This window comes from Haliotis rufescens, unplaced genomic scaffold (assembly GCF_023055435.1).
Source record: "Haliotis rufescens isolate VD_foot unplaced genomic scaffold, xgHalRufe1.0.p SCAF_15, whole genome shotgun sequence".
Lineage (NCBI taxonomy): Eukaryota > Metazoa > Mollusca > Gastropoda > Lepetellida > Haliotidae > Haliotis > Haliotis rufescens.
The window spans coordinates 30,680,381-30,704,076 of NW_025963835.1; the positions used below are offsets into that span (position 1 = coordinate 30,680,381).

A 23,696-nucleotide genomic window follows, 5' to 3' on the forward strand; every position below is an offset into this window, starting at 1 on the left:
CTGTCATTCCGTTATCTGCGGTGAGGCATTACAGGCGAATTAAAACAACGTGTCTGGCCATGATGATAATCCTTTTAGGGCTTATATCGTAAAATATTATCATCATATTGTTGATTGATCACCAGGGGCACCCGATCAATGATACAACAAGCACAGCGCAGTTATGCGTTCACTGACTTTGGTCACGAAGCTATATATTTTTTATGGTGATCTGTATTGCCTGAGGAAATAGCACGCACACGTACCAGTAAAACTGTGACGTTCTCTGTAAAAGCGCATACTGAACCCTGGTTGGCTAGTCATTTTTGTGATGGACGAATTGAACAAATTGCCAAGAAAGCAACATATGCAGTGTGTTTAGCTTCCACGGCCAGGACTGTGAGTGGAGTTATCGTTCAGAGGTCGTCAAGATCATTCAGGTAGATCATATGTCTGTGTAATGTTATAAATATGAAGCATAACTGTTATTACTGTGCAGCGATATTTTTAATTACGTCTTTGACTTACGATTATATGCGTCTTAACTAACAGTCGTTATATGATTTGTTTTATGTTGACATCAATCATCTGTGTCGTACATAAAATAAATACTTTTATCATGGAATTCAATGCTGTTGGATGTGAAACTTATGAAAAGGAAGTAATCCTTTACTGAACAACACAAGTTAGGAATAATTTTGTAGTGAGACATAGCCAAAATGAAAACAAATCCCCCAAATTATTCATGATCCCTAACTGTTTTGTTCAGTATGTTTCTGCTGACATGTATTTAGCAAAATATATTGTTTTCAAATGTTTGCGTCTACTTCTACATGGCAACAGAACGAAAGTGAAGTTGGGTTGCCATCAAAGATGACTATCTAATGTATTTTGAGATGGTCCGTTGTGCAATAGGAAAAAGTGAAGGAAGTATTTCTGGTTCCAGCAGAGTAACAGGAATCATACAACTTAATGACAGGGGTGTATAAATCAAAGTTTAACGAATGTTTACTGATGGATGTTTCCGAAATTGTGGATGATAAATGCACAACATTTGCGATGCGATAGTTATTCGCAGTGGTTTCTGGAATATACAAATCCTCAACGAACGGAAACTGAATCCACAAGAAGATTGTATTTAAACATCTCAAACAAGGAGCAATTATACAATCGCCATTGCGTGGAATCTGTTTCAAGAACAATATGACAATACAGCTGCAATAATGTTTCTTCTTTCCTTGTTTTGTCATGCAGGTGTCATGGCAGGTCATTTAGCATGTGTGTGGCTTGTCTTTCTTTCGGTTGTGCGGACATCTACGGGGATGTTATATGGACCGAAATTTCAACCCGGGTTCCAGCGACTTCAACAGATTGGTACTCGTCCACTAACAGGTGCCCTCCACATCCCCTTGAGTCATTGCGTGCCCACGGATATAATACCCAGTTGCTGCATCCGTGTCAACAGTATGACACAGTTGCAGCCTCGTTGGCCTTTGGGAGATGCCATCTGGCATCTATATTACTAGTTACTGCTTCAATGGGCGGCTTCAATGGTTCTTCATTAAGGAAATAAATCAGGTATCGATAAAGGACATTCGAACTGCACTCAGGTGTCAAACATTTGTCAACATATACTGTCCTGCTATCAACTTTTATATTATTTCTGTGTAACAGGTGATTACTACTGACACACATGAGCAAGTACAATGTGATACTATTGCATCAATGAAGAGCCACAGTTATGACCTAGAGTGGCTGCAACTAGTGATGCAGATGCCAGGATACGTCATCCCAAGGCTAACCAGGGCCCACTTGAACAAAGCAACCTTAGCGTTACAATTATTGTAAATCCTTAAGATCGCGATCTTAGGCTTCGGCTACAAACGCTATCCTATTGTAGACTAACATCATTGTAAGCTACAATCGAAACTTACAATTGGTCCGGACCAATCTTAAATAGCTAAGATCGTTGTAGTCCCTGAATAAACTTGACAAAATGGCGTGCAAGGCTTGGTCTGTTTCACATAAATAATCTGCTTTACGTTCAAACATTGCCTCTTTATTTTGTTAAACTTTATAATTCGAATCGACACTTTAACAACATGAAGAACGCACCAGAGATTTAACGTCAGAAATATCGTTAATTACCATAGTTAAACTGTCGAGTCGATAGCTAAAAGGAATATTCCCATCCGACTCAATACGGAAAGAAATGTGAAACAACATATCTTTTTGCTAAACGAGGGAAGGATAAAACACTAAGTCGCCCGCAAGCGATTTGTAACGTCCGTGACCTTTTCGACAAGGGCAGCTAATCTTAGTTTATACTCTAGATGGGAGTGGTTTCCCTTTGTATAAGCCCGTAGAGTACAATCTACCTTACCCAGTGTATCCATGTTGTTGAATCGCTGAGCTCCCCCTGTATTTCTTTTGGGTCAGATTCGTGTCAGTTATTTTGTCTTTAGTTTATCATTAAATTAATCTACAAATAAATACAAGCTGAAGAGCAAATCATACATGTTTAAATCTAAAATCAAATGGGACGGGGACGAGCGGTTAAATATCAGAATTTAAAAGAACAAAATACAAGAATTCATCAAACAAGCAAATATACATGATGCGAACATTTGCATTTTTTGCAAAATATCCCATAAATAGCAAAAATAAAATACACACTTTTTAAAAAAAGAAAATTAATACCAAGTGAATATATATATATAAACAATTGCTTTCTCGAAACATTATTCATTATTCTTATTTCCCGTCTATGCGTTTTTGGAAGTTCCAGTCTTTCTGTGTTTGGAAAGTCATAACATCCTTTGTTGTAGCAACGTTTGCGCGTTTGCAGACAACTGTAGACAGGAGTCGAGTTGAAAATATTCGTACCTCCACCGTTGAAGATTTCAATCTTAGCTAAGATCGCGATCTTAACTCCAAGCCGTCTTACAATCGCCCTAAGATCGGTTTGTGCAAGTGGAATAGGGCAATTGCATGGTGATTGTAAAGTTGATTGTAGCCGCCTAAGATCGATTGTAACTAAGATTGTTCTGTGCAAGTGGGCCCAGGCTGCAACTGTGTCTCCTTCTGTCGGTAGAGAAGCAAGAACTTCCTGCGTGTCACCTTGGCAAGCATTTTTTCGTGTGTCAGTAACCATCTGTGGCGTACACGAATAGTACATAGTTTACTGCAGGAACGTCAGGGTTGGAATAACTATAATTTTTGTATAATAATAATCTTCAAGCTGGATGATTGTGGCCTGTAAATAATCGAGTCTGGATCAGACAAGCCAGTGATTGATATTAAGACCCATTCCTACGCCGTCGGTGTACGATGACGCACAATCAGGCACGTCACCGGACCTAACAATCCAATCAATTGCGTCGCCTGTTACGACTTCCATAGGTTGTTGGGGACCAAGTCTAATCCGGAATCCCCAAATGTGTATGTTGTTGGACACCACGTCATTATATGTTATGTTATTTCGTGTAACGTTTCGGTGTAGTAATTCCATATGTTGTAATAATATGTGTGGGCTGTAACATTATTATGACGAAAAAACTAGAAAATGACATGAAATATTCCAGGATTATATGAAACACAGAGGAAGTGAAGAAAGAAGGGTGGTTTTGTAAATATTCATTTTATTAGGTCTTTGAAAGGCATTTAGAAGTGATTCACATAAGAAAGAGAATATATGGATGTCAACTTCTTTATTATGGGGAACACAACGTTTCGGAGTATATGCTTAATCCTTTATCAAGTGAATGATGGAGGAGTAAGCATATACTCCGAAACGTTGTGTTCCTCATAATAAAGAAGTCGACATATTCTTTTTCTTATTCATTTTATTGTTTCGTTACACTGACATCAGATCTATTCGCCACGACTATTGGCACGGGGAGGGCGCTTGCTCCTGTTATAAACAATGGTGTGATGTCTATACGAATACGTAAAGGAACATAGGAAATGTGCTTTGGGGAAGTCTTTTTATCTCATCAATATGGATCAGCATGATAATGCTGACCATTGTGAAATTACGGCCTGGACATCAATACATTATATATATTATTCCCCGAGGTGAAGAGGGGTAGAATATATTCCTAGCACGCCGTTGCTTGTCGTAAGAATTGATTGGGAATCCTTAAGGATTCCGGGTCCGGTGTGGTCTAAAGTAACCTATGTTGATTGTAAGAGTGAGAGGCTACAGAATGGATTTGATGGTGAGGCTGGGATCTTGTTAACGGTCTTATCTTGTTTCGAAGATCGGAATAGATTCGCATCATATCAATTATTTACAGGCCGCTGTCATATAGCTAGGATGTTGCTGATTGCGAAACACTTATTGTTTCAAAGCCTCCTCTGTATAAAGGATGGTAAATATAGTAGAAAAATGCATGACATTATGTTTTACCATGGAGCTGAATGCAAGGTTCCTATTTTCCAGTCACTTACGGTTCACAAGCACCACCACCATTGTCCGGACCTAGACCTTCTCTAAGAGGAGGAATTGCTTTTTTGCCAAGACCTCCACCTCGACCTGTTGTGAGCGCATCTGCGGCAAGCATGCTTCCAGGAATTGGAGCTGGCACACTTCGAGTGGTTCCCACTGGCGTTTTTCCCGTTGGCACTGTCGCGAAAGGAGCCTTCGTGTCTGGAGCTTATCCTAGAGGAACCCTGCCTGCCATAGTTACTCGACTGGATGCTGCCATAGTTGGTGCGGCAGGAACTTATCCTACGGGAGTTGCTACGGGACTTGGTGCGGCCGGCACTTATCCTACGGGAGTTGCTACGAGACTTGGTGCGGCCGGCACTTATCCTATGGGAGTTGCTACGGGAGTTGGTGCGGCCGGCACTTATCCTACGGGAGTTGCTACGGGAGTTGGTGCGGCCGGCACTTATCCTACGGGAGTTGCTACGGGAGTTGGTGCGGCCGGCATTTATCCTACGGGAGTTGCTACGGGAGTTGGTGCGGCCGGCACTTATCCTACGGGAGTTGCTACGGGAGTTGGTGCGGCCGGCACTTATCCTACGGGAGTTGCAACGGGAGTTGGTGCGGCCGGCACTTATCCTACGGGAGTTGCAACGGGAGTTGGTGCGGCCGGCACTTATCCTGCGGGAGTTGCAACGGGAGTTGGTGCGGCCGGCACTTATCCTACGGGAGTTGCAACGGGAGTTGGTGCGGCCGGCACTTATCCTGCGGGAGTTGGGGCGGGCACCACTTATCCTACAGGAGTCGCCCCCGGAAGTCAATATATTCCTTTGTCTGGATTCTCTGCAACCGATCCAGCTGTCGCTGGAGTCTATCCTGCTGCAGCTAGCGCGATTGGTGCTAATTCTCTTAGAAAGGCAGCACAAACAAACTGGCCAACTATTGTGGATAACGTTGGAATAGTTGAACCAGCCATGGGCTTGGGAACTGCGGGATCTTCAGTAGGATTGGGCGCGGATCTTGGCTACAATGGAAATAGCAGAGCTTTTGATGTAAACCCTAGCGTTGGAACAGCAGGAATGCATAATCCAAATAACCTGGTTGGAACCGGAAACGTGGGTACACTCGACACTACCACTGGTGGATCCACAGTTGGAGGAAGTCCCGGACCAGCTACACTGACCCTTGATTTTGGTGGTTTAGGATCTGCTGGCGGCGTTGCAGGCATCGATCAATATGCTGCGAACACAGGTAGCTCTACGGGTATAGATCAGCTTGGTGCAAACGCAGTTGGTTCTGCGGGAATCGATCAGTACGTTACAGACACAGTTGCCGCTGCAGGCCTAGGGCAGACTGGTGCAAGGGGAGGTGGAGCTACAAGGATAGAAAACATTGTAGCAGCCGCAGTAGCACAAGGTGGCGCTGGGGATCTTACACAAACTCGTGCTGGTGCCTATGATCTTGGAAAGGCGGGACAACCAGGACAAGCTAGTTCAGGTACTGGGCTCGCCATAAGCGGCAGTGGGGCATCATCGGTTGGAATAGGAACCATGGGGGAAGGTGGAATAACATTGGGATTCCCCAATACTGGAACCACTGGAGGAGCAGTCGGTGTTGGACAACTAGGAACGGGTGGAATAACAGTTTCAAATCCTCAGTTCTTTAATGACGGCTTCAAAACAGGATCTATGACTGGAGACTCTTCACCTTCATATGGAATCCACTCAATTGGGAACAACTTTATAAACAGTGTTTTAAATGAAATGTTTGATGCACCAAGAGGTTCAGCGGCGTCATATCCAAATTCCATCAACAGTCCAACAGGAATGAACGCAGGCAGTAGTTCTGTCGTGAATGAAGCAGGTGTAGCTGGAATGCAAGACGCCCCTCTTGGCACAGGTACAGGGTCACGCGGAATGCAAATAAACACAATCCTGCAAGACGCTATCCGTGGTCAGCAAGGGCCTGCGACAATGCAGGATCAATATATATCATCAGCACAAGGACCAGACGTATTCCAGGGACAGGGTTTGACGGGTTCAGGCAGTGTAGGACGGGACACACAAATGTATTCTGTCCAAACGGGACCAGCCAATCAAGGAAACACAGAGATTCTCTCCGGATCCATTTCTAGCCAAACGGCAAATAACTTAGATCTCACAGGATTAAATAGCATCCAAGAACCACAAATGTACCCTCAACAAATCGGTTCCAATAATCGAGGCAACACGCAGAGTATGTCTGCATCCACATCTATCCAAAACACGCAAATGGTAAATAACTTAGACCTGGTTGGAACCAATAATGTCAAAGACCCACCAATGTATCCCGTCGAAACAGGGCCCTTGAACCAAGGAAATATTCAGACACTTACCGGATCAACATCTAATCAAAACTCACAAATGTACGACACAATTGACAGGACAGGGACAATCACCATTAAGGATCCCAAAATGTACTCCACACAAGATATAGCATCACCGAGCTCATTCCAGGATCAACAGATGCTCAACGTTCAAAATCCACAAAGGATTGATGCACCAATGCCGACAGCTACCAGCAGTATCCAGGCGATGAATACACAGGGTGTGAGTGTATCCAATACTGCTCAGGATCTACAAATGCTCAACAACCAGGGTATGGGCGCGTCTAATACTGCTCAAGATCTTCAAATGCTCAACAACCAGGGTATGGGCGTGTCAAATACTGCTCAGGATCTACAAATGCTCGACAACCAGGGTATGGGCGTGTCTAATACTGCTCAGGATCTACAAATGCTCAACAACCAGGGTATGGGCGTGTCATATACTGCTCAAGATCTACAAATGCTCAACAACCAGGGTATGGGCGTGTCAAATACTGCTCAAGATCTACAAATGTTCAACAATCAGGGTATGGGCGTGTCTAATACTGCTCAGGATCTACAAATGCTCAACAACCAGGCTGTCACAGGATCAAATGTTGCGCTAGAGCAGCAGATGTTAGGCTCACCTATGCAACAAATGCCCAACAATCAGGGTATGGGCGTGTCTAATACTGCTCAAGATCTACAAATGCTCAACAACCAAGGTATGGGCGTGGCTAGTACTGCTCAAGATCTTCAAATGCTCAACAATCAGGGTATGGGCGTGTCAAATACAGCTCAAGATTTACAAATGCTCAACAACCAGGGGATGGGCGTGTCTAATACTGCTCAAGATCTACAAATGCTCAACAATCAGGGTATGGGCGTGTCAAATACAGCTCAAGATTTACAAATGCTCAACAACCAGGGGATGGGCGTGTCTAATACTGCTCAAGATCTACAAATGCTCAACAATCAGGGTATGGGCGTGTCAAATACAGCTCAAGATTTACAAATGCTCAACAACCAGGGTATGGGCGGGTCATATACTGCTCAAGATCTACAAATGCTCAACAACCAGGGTATGGGCGTGTCTAATCCTGCTCAAGATCTACAAATGCTCAACAACCAAGGTATGGGCGTGTCTAATCATGCTCAAGATCTACAAATGCCCAACAATCAGGGCATGGGAGCGTCATATACTGCTCAAGAGCTACAAATGCTCAACAACCAGGGTATGGGCGTGTCAAATACTGCTCAAGATCTACAAATGTTCAACAATCAGGGTATGGGCATGTCTAATACTGCTCAGGATCTACAAATGCTCAACAACCAGGCTGTCACAGGATCAAATGTTGCGCTAGAGCAGCAGATGTTAGGCTCACCTATGCAACAAATGCCCAACAATCAGGGTATGGGCGTGTCTAATACTGCTCAAGATCTACAAATGCTCAACAACCAAGGTATGGGCATGTCTAATACAGCTCAAGATCTACAAATGCTCAACAACCAGGGTATGGGCATGTCTAATAATGCTCAAGACCTACAAATGCTCAACAGCCAGGGTATGGGCGTATCTCATACTGCTCAAGATCTACAAATGCTCAACAACCAAGGTATGGGCGTGTCAAATACAGCACAAGATCTACAAATGCTCAACAACCAGGGTATGGGCGTGTCTAATACTGCTCAAGATCTACAAATGCTCAACAACCAGGGTATGGGCATGTCTAATACAGCTCAAGATCTACAAATGCTCAACAACCAGGGTATGGGCGTGTCTAATACTGCTCAAGATCTACAAATGCTCAACAACCAAGGTATGGGCATGTCTAATACAGCTCAAGATCTACAAATGCTCAACAACCAGGGTATGGGCATGTCTAATAATGCTCAAGACCTACAAATGCTCAACAGCCAGGGTATGGGCGTATCTAATACTGCTCAAGATCTACAAATGCTCAACAACCAAGGTATGGGCCTGTCAAATACAGCACAAGATCTACAAATGCTCAACAACCAGGGTATGGGCGTGTCTAATACTGCTCAAGATCTACAAATGCTCAACAACCAAGGTACTGGCGTGTCTAGTACTACTCAAGATCTACAAATGCTCAACAACCAGGGTATGGGCATGTCTCATACTGCTCAAGATCTACAAATGCTCAACAACCAGGGTATGGGCATGTCTAATACTGTTCAAGATCTACAAATGCTCAACAACCAGGGTATGGGCGTATCTAATCCTGCTCAAGATCTACAAATGCTGAACAACCAGGCCATTGACCTGTCTAATACTATTAAAGATCTACAAATGCTCAACAACCAGGGTATGGGCGTGTCTAATACTGCTCAAGATCTGCAAATGCTCAACAACCAGGCTGCCACAGGATCCGGTGTTGCGCTAGACCAGCAGATGTTAGGCTCACCTATGCAACAAGGCGCGAACACATTTCAAATTACCAACCAAGCTGCAGTGAACAACCTTCAAGACAAACAAATGTACAACAGCCAAGGAATGAGCAGTTCCAGTAGAGTACAAGATCTGCACTTGCCGCAGGGTGCAGACAGTTTCCAAGGTTCCAATCAGGGAATAACCATATCAGGCAATATCCAAAATCCACAAATGCTCAACAACCAGGTCATGGGCGGGTCCAGTATTGCTCAGGATCTACAAATGCTAAACACCCAGGGCATTACAGGGTCAACTGTTCCGCTAGATCAGCAAGTTTTGGCTTCACCTATATCGGTAGATGGGAGCCTTTATCATAACAGAAACCAGGCTATGGCTGCAGTAAACAACATTGAAGGTCATCAGATGTTTAACGATATGGGTATGAGTGGATCCAACACTGCTCAGCATCACCGAGTGTTCAGCTCACCAATGCAACAAGGTACTAACTCTTTCCAAGATCACTCGTTGGCAAATTCAAACGACATTCAAGCATTAAACAACCAGGGTATGACATCTAACTCTATACAAAGTACCCAATTGTTTAACGCTCCAGGTGTCACAGGGGGGATGAACAGTCAGAATATAAACGGATTTGGTGGAATGAACACACAAGAGATGACTAGCGCTTCGACACAACAAGGACCTTCCAGAATGTCTCTTCCCCTCTCAGAGCATCAAATACCTAGTCTGCAAAATGAATATGGACACTCAGCTTTCAATGAGCCTGCATATAGTACGCAGAACGGTCAAGGTGAGGTTTCGACAACGTCTTTGAACAATAAGTATATTTGCTGCGTTACATATATATTCGACGCAGTATAGCGTCCGCTTAAAGTAAGAGGTCATTCGTATGTCAGATCCAAATTAGATGACAGGACTACTGCTGTACGGCGACAGGCAAAACACAAACATAGTTTTTATTCAAACTGTGTGGGTGGCGCAGCTAGAGCAGTAGATGTTTACCCTTTTCGTGGACACCTGGTGCCATCACTGATTTTCAGTAATCTATTCATATAATTTTATAATTTTCACCAATATTTTGGCTATTTGGCGAAAAAACGTACATATATTACCCCAAAGAAGCTAAGGACCACTCAACTCTATTACAATAGTTAATTTGTCATGCAAAGAAACAATCGGGTGGTTCTAACGTCAAGTGATAAGTAAGCAAGAAATATTATTTGTTGACAACAAAAGTGACAACAAAAAGCATATGATCCTTTTATAACAATAATGTTATTAGAACAATATGTTTAATAAAAATGAATTTTGGCACTCCAGTACATCAGAAAAGAGGTGGAATGTAGTTTTCTGCTATGTTTGCCAGGATCTCTCACTGAGTCTGTACGATGCCTTGATGTCTTTATGTGTCATTATAACTATCCGTAGCAAATACTTATGACACATTTATGGTAATCGATATCAAATGTAAGTAATTCAATATTGCGTATCTCTTGTAAATATGGTATAATGCATTTCAGTTTGCAATATGTAATTTAAAGGTTAAATTAAATAAATCAAATTTGTTATTTTACAGGCACGGGTCTACCGGACATTGGTAAGCAGATGCTATGGTTATTTAGTGCACAGCGAAAGGCTCGAATCTAATGAGTGTTCGTCATTTGGGTCAATGTAGTACATATCTCGATACTGTCCTCATCAATAAAACTTGTAAATATAATGATGCTCAAGCTACAGTACATCACGAGTAACACAAACAATTGGGTCGTGAGTTGATGGTTCCTTGAATAGAAAATGAAAGTGTTCCCGATATGTCCGGAAATGTTATCCGTAAAACTTAAGTAGACAGATACAGGAGACACGGCAGTAATCTATCGGCATGACACAAGTTTGGGGAACAATAGGCCCTTTTTTCTCGCAACTGAAGCTTTATGTCTCGATAAAGTACGTCATATATCCTCTATTTATTACATATAATGACCATTACAAAGGCTTGTCTGTTGACATCAATACAAATACCTGGCGTCCTAGATTACACTCTTCAACGTAGAAAACGTATTGAAGATAAAGAGAATTGTTGATTGTATTTATTCATGGCACCTTCAATAGAAATGCAATATTTTTGACTGAACGATGTTAGTCACATGTTCGTTAAATGGTGTAGTGGACACACAAAACCGTTTTATTCTTTTTTAGCTATATGCAGCAGTTTTTATAAGACTTCACGGAAATGTCATGGTAAGGACATTAAAAGCAGAATGTACGTGCAAGTTGTGACAATCATGTGCAGTGACAATGACTATTGGAGGTCAAACGTAAGTTGATATTTTGTCTTACGTCTGTCGACTAATTTGACGTGAGAAAATGCCGAGACTGAATGCTGCCAATAGCAACATCGCCACAGGACGTCTTGAAGCTGGAGAGTCCCAGTCTGCAGTGCACGTCATTTCAACCCACACAAGAGCACATATGGGGTCGGTATACCAGCCTCTATTCAACCAAAGATCGTCCGAGAAGTGGTAGACCAAGAGTCACAACACCTGCCCAAGATCGCTACATTCGGGTCTTTCACCTGCGTCATCGACATGCTACTGCCACCGAGACTGCAGCACATGTGCCTGGTTTGAGGAGGGTATCGGACCAAACAATCAGGAAACGTCTACAACAGTCGGGCATCGGACCCAGATTACCCGTATGTGTCCCTGTAGTGTGATGATTGCATCGACGATAGCGTATACGGTGGAACAACACCGTACATGCATGACACTGGCAGGGAGTCTGGTTCAGTGATGAATCGTGATGTCTTCCCTAACGCCGAGATGGAAGATTTGATGAGATGGAAGGATGAACGTTTCCATCGAGTGGGGAGGGAGTGAGTGAGTTGGGTTTAACGCCGCTTTTAACGGTATTCCAGTCATATCACGGCGTGTCAGCTTAATGTGGGAGGAAAGCCCGAACTGATGCAGGTCTAAGACGTTTACCACTTCGGTGAAACCCACGAGCACGGGTATGGTGCTGACAAACCTAGAAACATAATTGGGGCGAACCAGGATTCGAACCCACAATCATAGGTTTCTGGCGTCCCCAAGGGACGCAACTCTGCACAGCGAATCGCGGCGCTTTAGACGACTGGGCCACCCGTGCCCCCACGTTTCCATCGAACTGCGTTCGGCAGGTCGACAGATTCGGTGGCGGAAGTGTGATGGTGTGGGCAGCACGGAGCTCTGTCGAGGTGGTGTTTCAGGGAAATCTGATAGCAAATCGGTACATCGACCAAATTCTTCAAAATCACCTTCTTACAATTATCAACCGACAGAGAGAGTTGTTTAAACATGACAACACTACACCACACCACAGCTCGTGTCACTGATGACATTCTTCATAATTCAAACGTCAATGTCTTGCCATGGCCTTCCAGATCTGAACCTGATGAAGCATCTGTGGGATGAACTCGATGGACGTGTACTCAAAGCTTACATTTGCACAACTTGCCAATACGTTGTAGGAATAATGGAAAAGAATTCCACACGACAGAATCCGTAGACTTATTCAGTCATGGAGGTATAGAGCAGGGATAGCATGGCCCCCTCGTGGAAGTACGCGTCTTGTGAAGGACAATCAGTATTGCCATTATGCCTACAGAACATGTGACTATCACCCGTGTGTCAAATTAAATGAAATATGCCTATTTAATTGAAAACACTAACATTTTTAAAAGTGAGCCAATGCGGTTTTTTGAGAGTGTACATCAAGTAACGTTGCCTCTTTGCTTTTAGCAATACGATGAGGTCACGTCATCGGCATCACTACCATCATGAGCTATATTAGTTCAAAACGGTGAAGGGGAATAACTTAACTAGACGAGCTTTATGCTTTAAGAAATATGAAGAGAGGAAATATAATTGCACTGATAAAAACAAACATCAGATCATATTGTACTGCTGGCAATACCATTGGGACGATCTGTTCATGTGACATATGGGTTTGCATTCATAAGTGGTGATAATAATCTTTGATTCGTCAAAGGGTACATTCGCTCGTTAGAGCTTTTACCGCAAACGCTTGATATAACAGTTCACACACAATCATTCATGCTTGCCATTAGATTTGAGATAACGTTCATTGCTTCTGACAAACCTCATTGCTTCTGTCATACTTCGCTTTTCAGCTACACCCTTAGACGCTACTTTATCATTTGGCACTAACTTTGGTAAGTGCACTTTGATGATTGTCATATACTTTGCTGGCAGCCAGAAGTTAGTCATTCGCCGTTTTCCGAGTTTATTAGACGCTACTTTATCATTTGGCACTAACTTTGGTAAGTGCACTTTGATGATTGTCATATACTTTGCTGGCAGCCAGAAGTTAGTGATTCGTCGTTTTTCGAGTTTATTAGCTTAGATATATTAATTAATCACACAGCAGCAACTGTGATGATAGGATATATTGGGGGACGAATAACGATGGCATGTGCCATTGAGGAGTGATATTCGTGAAACGAATAACAAAGTAGTTCATCGTTCAGGATTGTGAAAAACGGATGACGAAAAACGCAATATTTCGTGATTACTCGATTCGTAATGAACCGAAATATTACGCATATAAAAATTACGAAAGATGAATAACCTACTAAATTTTGGTTGCCTATATAGTTCTTGCTTCACAATGGTAGGAGCCCTACTCTAGTCATCATCGCAAGATAAGCCCAGCCTCATGTACTGGGACAAACACTTCAATGAAGTCTCATGTTTCATGTGGCTTAGCGGTCTTGGCTTTGGCACTTCGAGCTTTGTATCCAATAGCTGCTTGGATCCACTGAATGTGGATTAGAATTCCATAACAATGTTGATGTTTCGATAATCGTACTATAGATTAATGTTAAAGGATAGATTGGCATAGCTGTACGTTTAGTTAAACGCTATGTTAAAGAATAGAAGTTACGACATGTTCAGAACGGGAATAGCAATACTTTCAACCACCCAATAACACATCATGTAAACTCAGGCTTCCGTTCCGGAAACCATTCTGAAACCGTTTTGAAAAAATGTCAATAATTATGTTTTCAGTTTTAGTGGTATATTGTAAACGCTATTTTGGATTTGTTCTCGTTTTATTTTGTTAATAAAACTAATTACACCACATGATTTCCCATGAGGAAGTTACTTTAGGTATCTATAGTGAAGGGTTTAAGACGGCGTCAGGACGGTTTCGGTGTGGTTTCCGGGTGGTCTTGATTTTAATCAAAATTGAAACATTCTGTTTGAAAACTTTAACATTTTGTACTCCATTTCAGGTCCACAACAAGAAGCTAATATGCTGAATGACGCATTCGGTATGCATAAAGTATCAGTTTGTTGTATTATTTGCAATCAATCCCGTGAAAATCCTGGTTAGAATTGGTCTTCAGCAACCCTTGCTTGTCGTAAGAGTCGACTAACGGCATCGGGTGGTCAGGCTCGCTGCTTGGTTGATGCTGGTAATAGTATCTAAGTTGCGTAGATCGGTGCTCACGATGTCAAACATTGGATTTTCGAAATTCGATGGTTTAAAAATTATCTGATTCATTATCAGCTGGGATATTGCTGAGTGCGGCGATAAACAAACACTAACATATCACACGCGTACTGTACTGCGTAAAATCTGAACAGAGAGTGCAATCAGTCTTCAAATAAAGGGGCAGAAATGTGTCATTCAGATGCCAGGGTCCGCTAGTAGTAGGTTTGAATCTGAATGCTGGATTTGCATCGAATTATTGGTCTGTCGGTATCATAGACATGACATTCGGTTTCGCAATTTCTGAAGTCTTCTGTGCCACTTTGGGGTATCCTCCCACAACTGACATGCCGGTTTAGTGCTAAATTATTTATCAGTCCCCCAATTTATTCCTCCTGGCATCGAGCAGTGGGGTAGCCTCGTGGTTAAAGTGCTCCGTTGTCACGCCGAAGACCCGGTAAGAGAATAGATCTTCAGCAAACCATACTTTCCGTAAAAGGCGACTATGCTTGTCGTAAGAGGCGGTTAACGGGTTCGGGTGGTCAGGCTCGCTGACTTGGTTGACACATGTCATTGTATCGATGCTCATGATGTAAATCACTGGATTGTCTTGTCTAGACTCGATTACATACAGACCACCGTCATATAGCTTGAATATTGCTGAATGCGGCGTTAAACAAACAATCAAACAAATCTTTAGTTTAAGTTTTTGGATCGTGCTTTCATGTTATGACTTTAGTGTTTAGTGTTCATCTATCTATTACAGGTAGACTGGCGTCCTTTTCGTCAGGTAAGTACGGAAGTATTCAACATGTCTCAAGACAATCTGTGACTGGTCCATCACTTGATTGTCTGGTTTGTTTACATGCTGCCGTCGCATGGCAGTAGTACCTATGTGTGGTGTCCGGCAACAAACGCCTACTTTCTTATTCAAATTGTGCGAGTGGCGGGTGCTACCGGTAGAGCAGGACATGCTTACCCTTTTCGCGAACACCTTTGTCTTCACTGATTTTCAGTGATCCATTCATATACTTTTGCACCACCATGCTTGCCGTAAAAGGTGACTAACGGGATCGGGTGGTAAGGCTCGCTGACTTGGTTGATGCATGTCATCGATCCCAATTGCGTGGATCGATGCTCATAATATTAATCACTGGATTGTCTGGTCCAGACTCGATTATTTACAGACCGCCGTCATATAGCTGGAATATTGCTGAGTGCGGCGTTAAACAACAAACCAACCAACCAACTTTTGCACCAAAATTTTACCTTTTACGCCACAGGGAATCCTTTTTGCCAGATAAATGAGAATATAAGGAAATACATTTCACAAACATTGCTTGACATGTCTGGGGACGAATATATATTCGCCTGAATCGATTTGGTTCGAAGTTCGACACAACAGTACATGTCGACTAAGTCATCACAACGTCAGCAATTGTAAACATTGAGAATTAAACTATTTGTATCATATGAATGTATTCAGCGCCAGCAAGACCTACTGTGGAATCTATCTATTCGGATAGTCTATCGTTGTTTGACGCAGTAAGAAAATCGTTTTTCAAGGTCAGCACAATCTCATTAAAATCACATCTTAGTTCTCCTTATCGCTTAACAAAGATCTGAGGACATCCCATTACGGGTCACGTCAGAACGACCTTTCATTCGACCAATCAAAGCGTCGCTTGCCAGATCTTGAAAGTAACAGTCGGAATGTGTTTTCTAGTCATGCAACCTCGAAAACGTTAACAGGGGGTATTCCAAACGACAGTTACGGCCTGTTCGACTGATTCCGTCAAAATTATCGTCTATCTCACACTTCCGTGGGATAAACGTTTGAACGGAGGAGGCACTGCCATACAATCTCAACCATATATTAGACAATCTCAATCATATATTAGACATTCAGGAATGTTCGTTTGTTCAGTTTTCAAAATTTTAATCGAGAAATGTGTCAACATATTTTTCAAGCGTAGTCTGAAATGGAAGTCGCCAGGTTGAAACGAGAAAGTTGCTTTCTAATTAGCCGATGTCGACTTCTTGTTAGTCATTTCAGTGGTCGGTCAAAGTTCGCGAATGGTCGTTCTGACGTGACCCGTAATGGGATGTCCTCAAATCTTTGTTTTGTGGTAGCGAGAACTTAGATCTGATTTTAATGAGATTGAAGGTCAGCAATAAGTGATTGATCCTGAGTGGGTAAATGGAGGATTCTGAGACTTGTTGACCTACTTTTATACATCATGAGGACTGTTACATAAAAGTGATAACAGAATTTATACGATGTTCCATTGCAGTACACACCCATCTAATTAATGTACAAATTATCTTCGTTAACAGCGCCGGTCCAAGATGGCGGCTTACGAATGACTACAGGCATGAGTATGTATGTTTAATATTAATTTGGAAACTGACATGATTATTAAAATCAATAAAACATAAGTGGATTTGTTTCGATAACATTGTAACCATGTGTTATTTTTGTCAACAAAGCATTATCAAAATTTTTATCATTTGTTGCAGCTTTGAATGCAGATCCATCCTTTCCGACAGGTGAGTGAATGTTGCATTGTGGCGTCCTTGTTAACCATTATGTGGAGTATATTAATCGAACTTCTCATTTCATATCAAGTTGATGTCCCGAATGGAATACATATTATCTGTCCAGAGATTAGCGAAAAAAGAGGGACATAAACGTGACATGAAATGGGACATGATATTTTTTATAACCAACGATAATGTTTAATCAATTATCAACAAAAATATGTGTTGTCAATGTGTCCTTATAATGAGAGCAAAATGCGTAAATACAAAGTATGCAAAATGTAAGCATTAAGCCGTATTAAGTGTCTTATATATACCATAACATCGCTGCGTATACGTAATTAATACAGAGTCAACTTACATGTAATTATGTAGGAAATTAAACCTAATGGTAAACTGTCGTAAAAATAAGTCGCCTTATAAACCTTTTGGTCATATATTCTATTGTCCTTTAAAAATCACCTTTACAAAGTATATATTATGCCAATGTTGTCGTAGAAAAACAAATTCAGTTGGAACTATATTACCTGTTACCTTGCGACTGACTAATCACGGAACTTGTGAATTACTATATTAATGCGTACAGGAGATTTCTGTTCGATGATAGAACTTAAGAATGACATTTTTTTAAAAAGAGGTTATCAGGTTGGTAGTTTGATGGTAAATATCCTTTTTTGCCACGTGGTGAAGATACTAAATCCGTACGTCAAACGTGTGTCGTACAATCTTGACCTAGGTGTGATTGGATAACCTTGACCTCACACATGAAAGGTCATTCAATCTAAGTTGTGCATAGATGTACCACAGACATTATGTAACCGCTCTATATCAATTTGCTATGCATGACTACAGACATATCAGGGTCCATATGAGCGTGACCCATCCCCCACTTTCGCGATCTTCAGTTTGCGTTAATGTAAATAGATTAACGTGGCGAAATTAAGTTCGTTTAAAATATTTGGACCGATATATTGACCGTTACGTAAAATATCACTCCTTTCTCAATGAATGAATGAATGAATGAATGAATGAATGAATGAATGAAAAGTATTAACATTAAGGTCCACAAGATGTGTCAAAAATTCGAAAAAATAAAATAGACCTAAGAATGAAACCGTTGCCCACAATGACCCCAGTACCACAGACATGTACTATCTGTATTTGCACCTTTATATCGTCAGTCAAGGACTCAGTTTAAAATATTACAAATATCCTCCTGGAAACATTATTATTACTTAATGGATCTCATATCATACCCGTCCATTGCATTCTTCTTTAAACTTCTTCAAGTAAAAACATCATACATATGAATCATCATGACAGTTTAACGTCCTCACGTTTTCTTTAATAAATGCTGAGTAAACTACTGTTCCTGCAAACATGGGGTTAGATACGATAGGTTATCTCAGACGACGACAGTGGAACATTGTGACTGTTGTAAGAAACATTATACACCCTAGTTGTTTCTACATGTAATTCTGAATTGGAGGGGCAGTTTGATAGTTCCAGAGACATGCCTTAATAAATGTTACTGACTTTCTTTTATGTTTCAGGGCAGCCACGCGTCTCATGTAAGCATTGTGTTAAAAGCTACAGTACCTGTTGAACATTATGGTGATGGGAAATGCTCATGTGATCCAATTTGTTTTCAGTAATAACTTTAAAGTTTGTAATAATATGTTGTATAAACGATGATTTGCAAACAAAAACAAAGGCACTATACATTATCACATTTTGCTACTACGCTGAAGATATTTTTTTAGTTGGAAAATAGCCTCTTGGCAGCCAATGATCTGTCACCCTTTCCATATTCATGCGTAATGTTTAGCTTGGATAAATTATTATGCACCTGGAACAGAAAGGTACCGCTCAATATATATTTCCGTCAATTTGCACTTACAGAAAAGTGGTATCCTGTGTTCATTTTAAAACGAACAGCATTTGATTGTGTTTACACAGTGCCACACTTGTATTTAAGTGCCGAAATTTATTACCTAGGGATATCTTTTAACATATGTCTGAAGTATCTTATACATTTATCAAAATGAATACAATGACCTATGTAGGACATGTGGGGGTTAGGAATACATACTAACAAAAAAGCGAGGATGCTAAACATATTTACAGGTTTACAGCCATGCTAGTCTGCCATTGCGAGTAAATAAAGGCTGCGCTAATAATATTATGTGCTTGATGTTAAAACCAATTCAAGTACTCCCTCGTTATATACGTGGAGATTTGGAAAAGGGCATGAACGATGTCATTCAAATAGATGGCTACAGTGCATATTATTCGGTTAAAGTCATTACTTACAAATTTTATCAATATATATTATATGATTGTATATTGCAATATATATTTATCGGTTCAATACAAGTTTACAAATATATACTAATATTCTCCAAATTATGTACACTGAACTACTTTCATCTGAAAACAAAGCTTTATCGTCATGTATCATTAAAGTTTTATTTCGAACCCAAAACTGTTGTTACAAGTCAAAGTGATATAACGCTCATTAATTTTTAATTCTTGCCCTGTCTCCAGTTTTGTACGTCACTTTTTATCGTCAATTATTGTGTTGAAAGTATAGTATATATCAGTTCTCGGGTGCGACTGTGTTTGTACAATCGCACAACCAAGTAGTCACCAGTCACAATCCTCTCTGTGTCATCATTGTCAATCATTCTTCTTACAATCAATCTGTCACTTTTTCCGGCAGCCTCTCCATTTGAGACTGACATGATGGCCTCTAGCGGTATATCAAACCCCGGTATTGGATCTCCGCCTTTACAGTCTATCAAGATTTCAACGACAATGTTTTGAATACTTTCGTGAGTATCTAGAATGTATGATTGAGTGAATCGCTTTCACAAAGAAATTGTTTCTTGCAACTAAATGTCAGGTATTTTTGGACAATCATCAACCACTTGTCATGGGGTTATAATCACGTTACGGTAAACAATGGATTTTCCCTTCGGGCATTTCATCTTAATCGGAGATCAAATTTTGCTTGAAGACCAGTCTTTGATTTATTGCAATTTTAAGACAAATATACAACACAAAACACTACTTACTTAAAAAAGGCTGTTAAACTGAAAGAGGTCATAATACGTTATTGCATTTGTTCATACATATTCGAGATGGATGCCAATGCAACGTCTAGGCACACAGATATGTACCTCGCATTAAGTGGTTTTATTTCAAAAGTTCAATTAATCTTCAGGAACCAAATATGTGGGAAATGTGCTTCTTTTGTGACCATCGTCCCTTAGTTCAGTATCCAATTGCGGAAGGAATTAAAAACTTTAGTTTCTATTCTGATCTCCACAAATGTGGTTTTAATGAATATATCGTAAATATCGAAATTGTCTCAATAGAAACAGACAGAAACATTTCAGATGGGTCTTCCTACTTGGAAAACTTAATTGTTTCAATGAATATTAAAATAACATGTTGGAAGCAATTATATCACTAGTATGCTAATTAATAATTTTATCAGTCGATATGCAATCATTATGTTTAAAATACAATATATTTACCATTTTATGTATATGCCTGTCAAACAGTTTTACTGCGCTTACGTGTTGTCTCAGAAGCCTAGAGGGGCGGTCGGGTAGCCTAGTGGTTTAAGCGTTCGCTCGTCACGCCGAAGACCCGGGTTCGATTCCCGACATGGGTACAATGTGTGAAGCCAACTTCTGGGCCCCCCCGCCATGATATTGCTGGAATATTGCTAAAAGCGTGTAAAACCATACTCACTCACTCACTCAGAAGCTAGACTTACTAAGACTGTTTTTTCCCGTATAAAAGGTAAAGCGTGAAACAATTATGACTTATATCCCTGTATGAAAGTATCTCTTGTTTCAGGTGTGTCCAGACAGTTGACGTCCACGTGGCTTACATTGCTGTCCTCGTACCTTTGTGTCGTTCTCCATTTCAAGAAGATGCGATTATCTGTTTCTTAAACATATTGTGTCCATGTACAAGTTCTGTGGAATAAATTACTCTGTGTCATTTGTATTTTCAAACTTGTGTTGTATTTGTGTGAAACTCTTTGGAAAGTTCTGGTATAACTATCATGTTTTTAACTGATTGAAACTAAAATGTGTAGTTCCAACCATGTAACGTTACTTTCTCTCAGAGGGGAGCCCGAGTGTAGGGCGTTTGATTTCCCATATGAGTGCATTGTGTAGAGATGATTCATGGGGTCCCTGGTGGTTATGGTGGTGGATAATATCTACAAACGGCCAAATCACTCACACGAAAAGACCCACCCTCCCAACCCAAAACTGCCTCAGCAGCCCACCCTCACAAATGCCCCCCAACCACGCACTCACTCACAGATAATACAATATAAATTGTCAATGCAAGAGAATAACCATCCTAGATCTACTGCCGAGACAGATTCCACTTGGCATAAAGGGTAAGCATGTCCTGCCCTACCACTAGTACCCGCCATTCATACAATTTGCATAAAAAAGTAGGTGTTTATTGCCTGACGCAACACAAACCAGACAATCGAGTGATCGATGAACCAAAAAATGCAGTGACACGAGAGAACCATTACTGATTTTGTTGAAACGAATAAAACAGTATGTTAATTTTTAATGACCTAAGTTGTGTACAAGTGCAGAATTTGCTGCTTTTAAGTAAAGAAAAACGTCAAGAATTATATTCGTTTTTCAACAAAGTGGGGCGCAGTATTAACATTTCTTTTGTAGTTGACTCAGCAAAGATAAATGATGCTGAGCTTATGATGAGACTCGGGGGCTTCAGTCAAGTTCAGTTCAAGTACATTTATAAAAATATATCGTGATGAAGCATAAACATTCAATACACAAGTACATTGTAAGAAAGCATATACATACAATGCACAAGTAAACAGTTATAAAGCATTTACGTTCAATACACAAATAAATCGTTATAAAGCATTTACATTCAATACACAAATAAATCGTTATAGAGCAGTTACATTTAATTCACAAATAAATCGTTATAAAGCATATACATTCAATACACAAATAAATCGTTATAAAGCACTTACATTCAATACCCAAATAAATCGTTATAGAGCAGTTACATTTAAATTACAAATAAATCGTTTTAAAGCATTTACATCCAATACACAAATTAATCGTAATAGAGCAATTACGTTCAATTCACAAATAAATCGTTATAAAGCATTTACACTCAATACACATATAAATCGTTATAGAGCATTTACTTTCAGTACACTAATGTAAGTCCTCCATGTGTGCAGTTTGGACGATATATATCAGAAAACTGCGAATACATACAACTTGCAGTGAACACATAAATGTGTGTTTACTGATCAAAATTCTATGAGCTCCGTAAAAGTATCCACTGACACTGGAAACATGTAAAAAAAGCCACACAATCCCGTCCATTGTCACTGGACTTTCCACAGTCCATCGTTAGGTTCCGAGTATATCATGAAATTGTGTTTATGAATCATCGAGCAAATAAGTTAGCCCCATCAGTGGCACTCGTCACAAAGACATGCAAAGGCACGTCAAGTGTTTACTTGAGCAAACACGGGATCATATGGTACACGTCAAAATAGGGAATTGCATAGGACATCATTTTTGCCAATGATCCGGCATTGTCCACATGCCAAACAGAACACTTTATGCCTACCATAAGAGTGAGTGAGTGAGTGAGTTTGATTTTACGCCGCTTTTAGCAATATTCCAGCAATATCACGGCGAGAGGACACCAGAAATAGGCTTCACACATTGTACCCATGACGGGAATCGAACCCGGGTCTTCGGCGTGACGAGCGAACGCTTTAACCACTAGGCTACCCGACCGCCCCGCCTACCATAAGAACGTCCATAAAGCTCTACCGAGGCACTGAATGCTATAATTTTGATCAAACAATCAAGAGACGTATAAAGCTCTTTGAAATCGTCACATGCCCAATTGTACCACAGAAGTTGTGAAATGGAATGACCACATGAAATTCTGTGAATGATCGCTGGATTCCACAGCGAGTTTACCATGTGCATTATACTCCAGAGTGAGTGAGTGAGTGAGTATGGTTTTACGCCGCTTTTAGCAATATTCCAGCAATATCATGGCGGGGGACACCGGAAATGGGCTTCACACATTGTACCCATGTCGGGAATCGAACCCGGGTCGTAGGCGTGACTAGCGAACGCTTTAACCATCAGGCTACCCGACCGCCCCTTATACTCCAGACACCGGTGGACATTTATGTTTACTGTACAAACAGATCACCAAGGCAACAAAAGAGTTACTTTTACCAGTAGATTCCCCTATCGTTACGGGTATGTTTAGACATAGGAATTATCATTCGAATAATTAATTGTCGCTGAAATGGATTGTTCTGGAACATAAATACGCGTTCATCTTTACGCCCAAACGGATGTTTAATTACTGATATGAAACGTGTATCTGTTAACCATGTGTCTGTTTCTAATGATGTGAAATCCCTCTGATTAGTATAT

At 40.9% G+C, this 23,696-nt stretch overlaps 1 protein-coding gene across 3 annotated transcripts; it reads left to right on the plus strand.

Moving 5' to 3' along the window:
• Positions 1–309: 309 nt before the first annotated feature.
• On the plus strand, positions 310–21,219 carry LOC124131967 (trimeric autotransporter adhesin AtaA-like). Of its 3 annotated transcripts, XM_048396452.1 has the most exons (13): positions 310–419; positions 1,234–1,371; positions 4,424–8,088; positions 8,164–9,958; positions 10,745–10,765; positions 13,337–13,378; positions 14,462–14,500; positions 15,428–15,451; positions 16,999–17,040; positions 17,182–17,211; positions 18,756–18,773; positions 19,925–20,036; positions 21,073–21,219. In XM_048396452.1, the coding sequence occupies exons 2-12, from the start codon at positions 1,239–1,241 to the stop codon at positions 20,026–20,028; spliced, it is 5,913 nt and encodes a 1,970-aa protein (XP_048252409.1). In that variant the 5' UTR covers positions 310–419; positions 1,234–1,238; the 3' UTR covers positions 20,029–20,036; positions 21,073–21,219. The 3 variants fall into 3 exon arrangements, with proteins under 3 accessions (XP_048252409.1, XP_048252408.1, XP_046351471.2); XM_048396451.1 differs by having other exon boundaries at positions 4,424–9,958; XM_046495515.2 differs by lacking the exon at positions 13,337–13,378 and having other exon boundaries at positions 4,424–9,958.
• The last annotated feature ends 2,477 nt before the right edge of the window (positions 21,220–23,696 follow it).

Excerpts from the sequence above, each read along its gene's own strand:
- LOC124131967 (XM_048396451.1), top strand. The coding sequence starts at position 1,239 with ATGGCAGGTCATTTAGCATGTGTGTGGCTTGTCTTTCTTTCGGTTGTG. Across the intron at positions 10,766-13,336 it reads CACGGGTCTACCGGACATTG|CTACACCCTTAGACGCTACT; the intron begins GTAAGCAGATGC and ends TTCGCTTTTCAG. Across the intron at positions 14,501-15,427 it reads TATGCTGAATGACGCATTCG|GTAGACTGGCGTCCTTTTCG; the intron begins GTATGCATAAAG and ends TATCTATTACAG.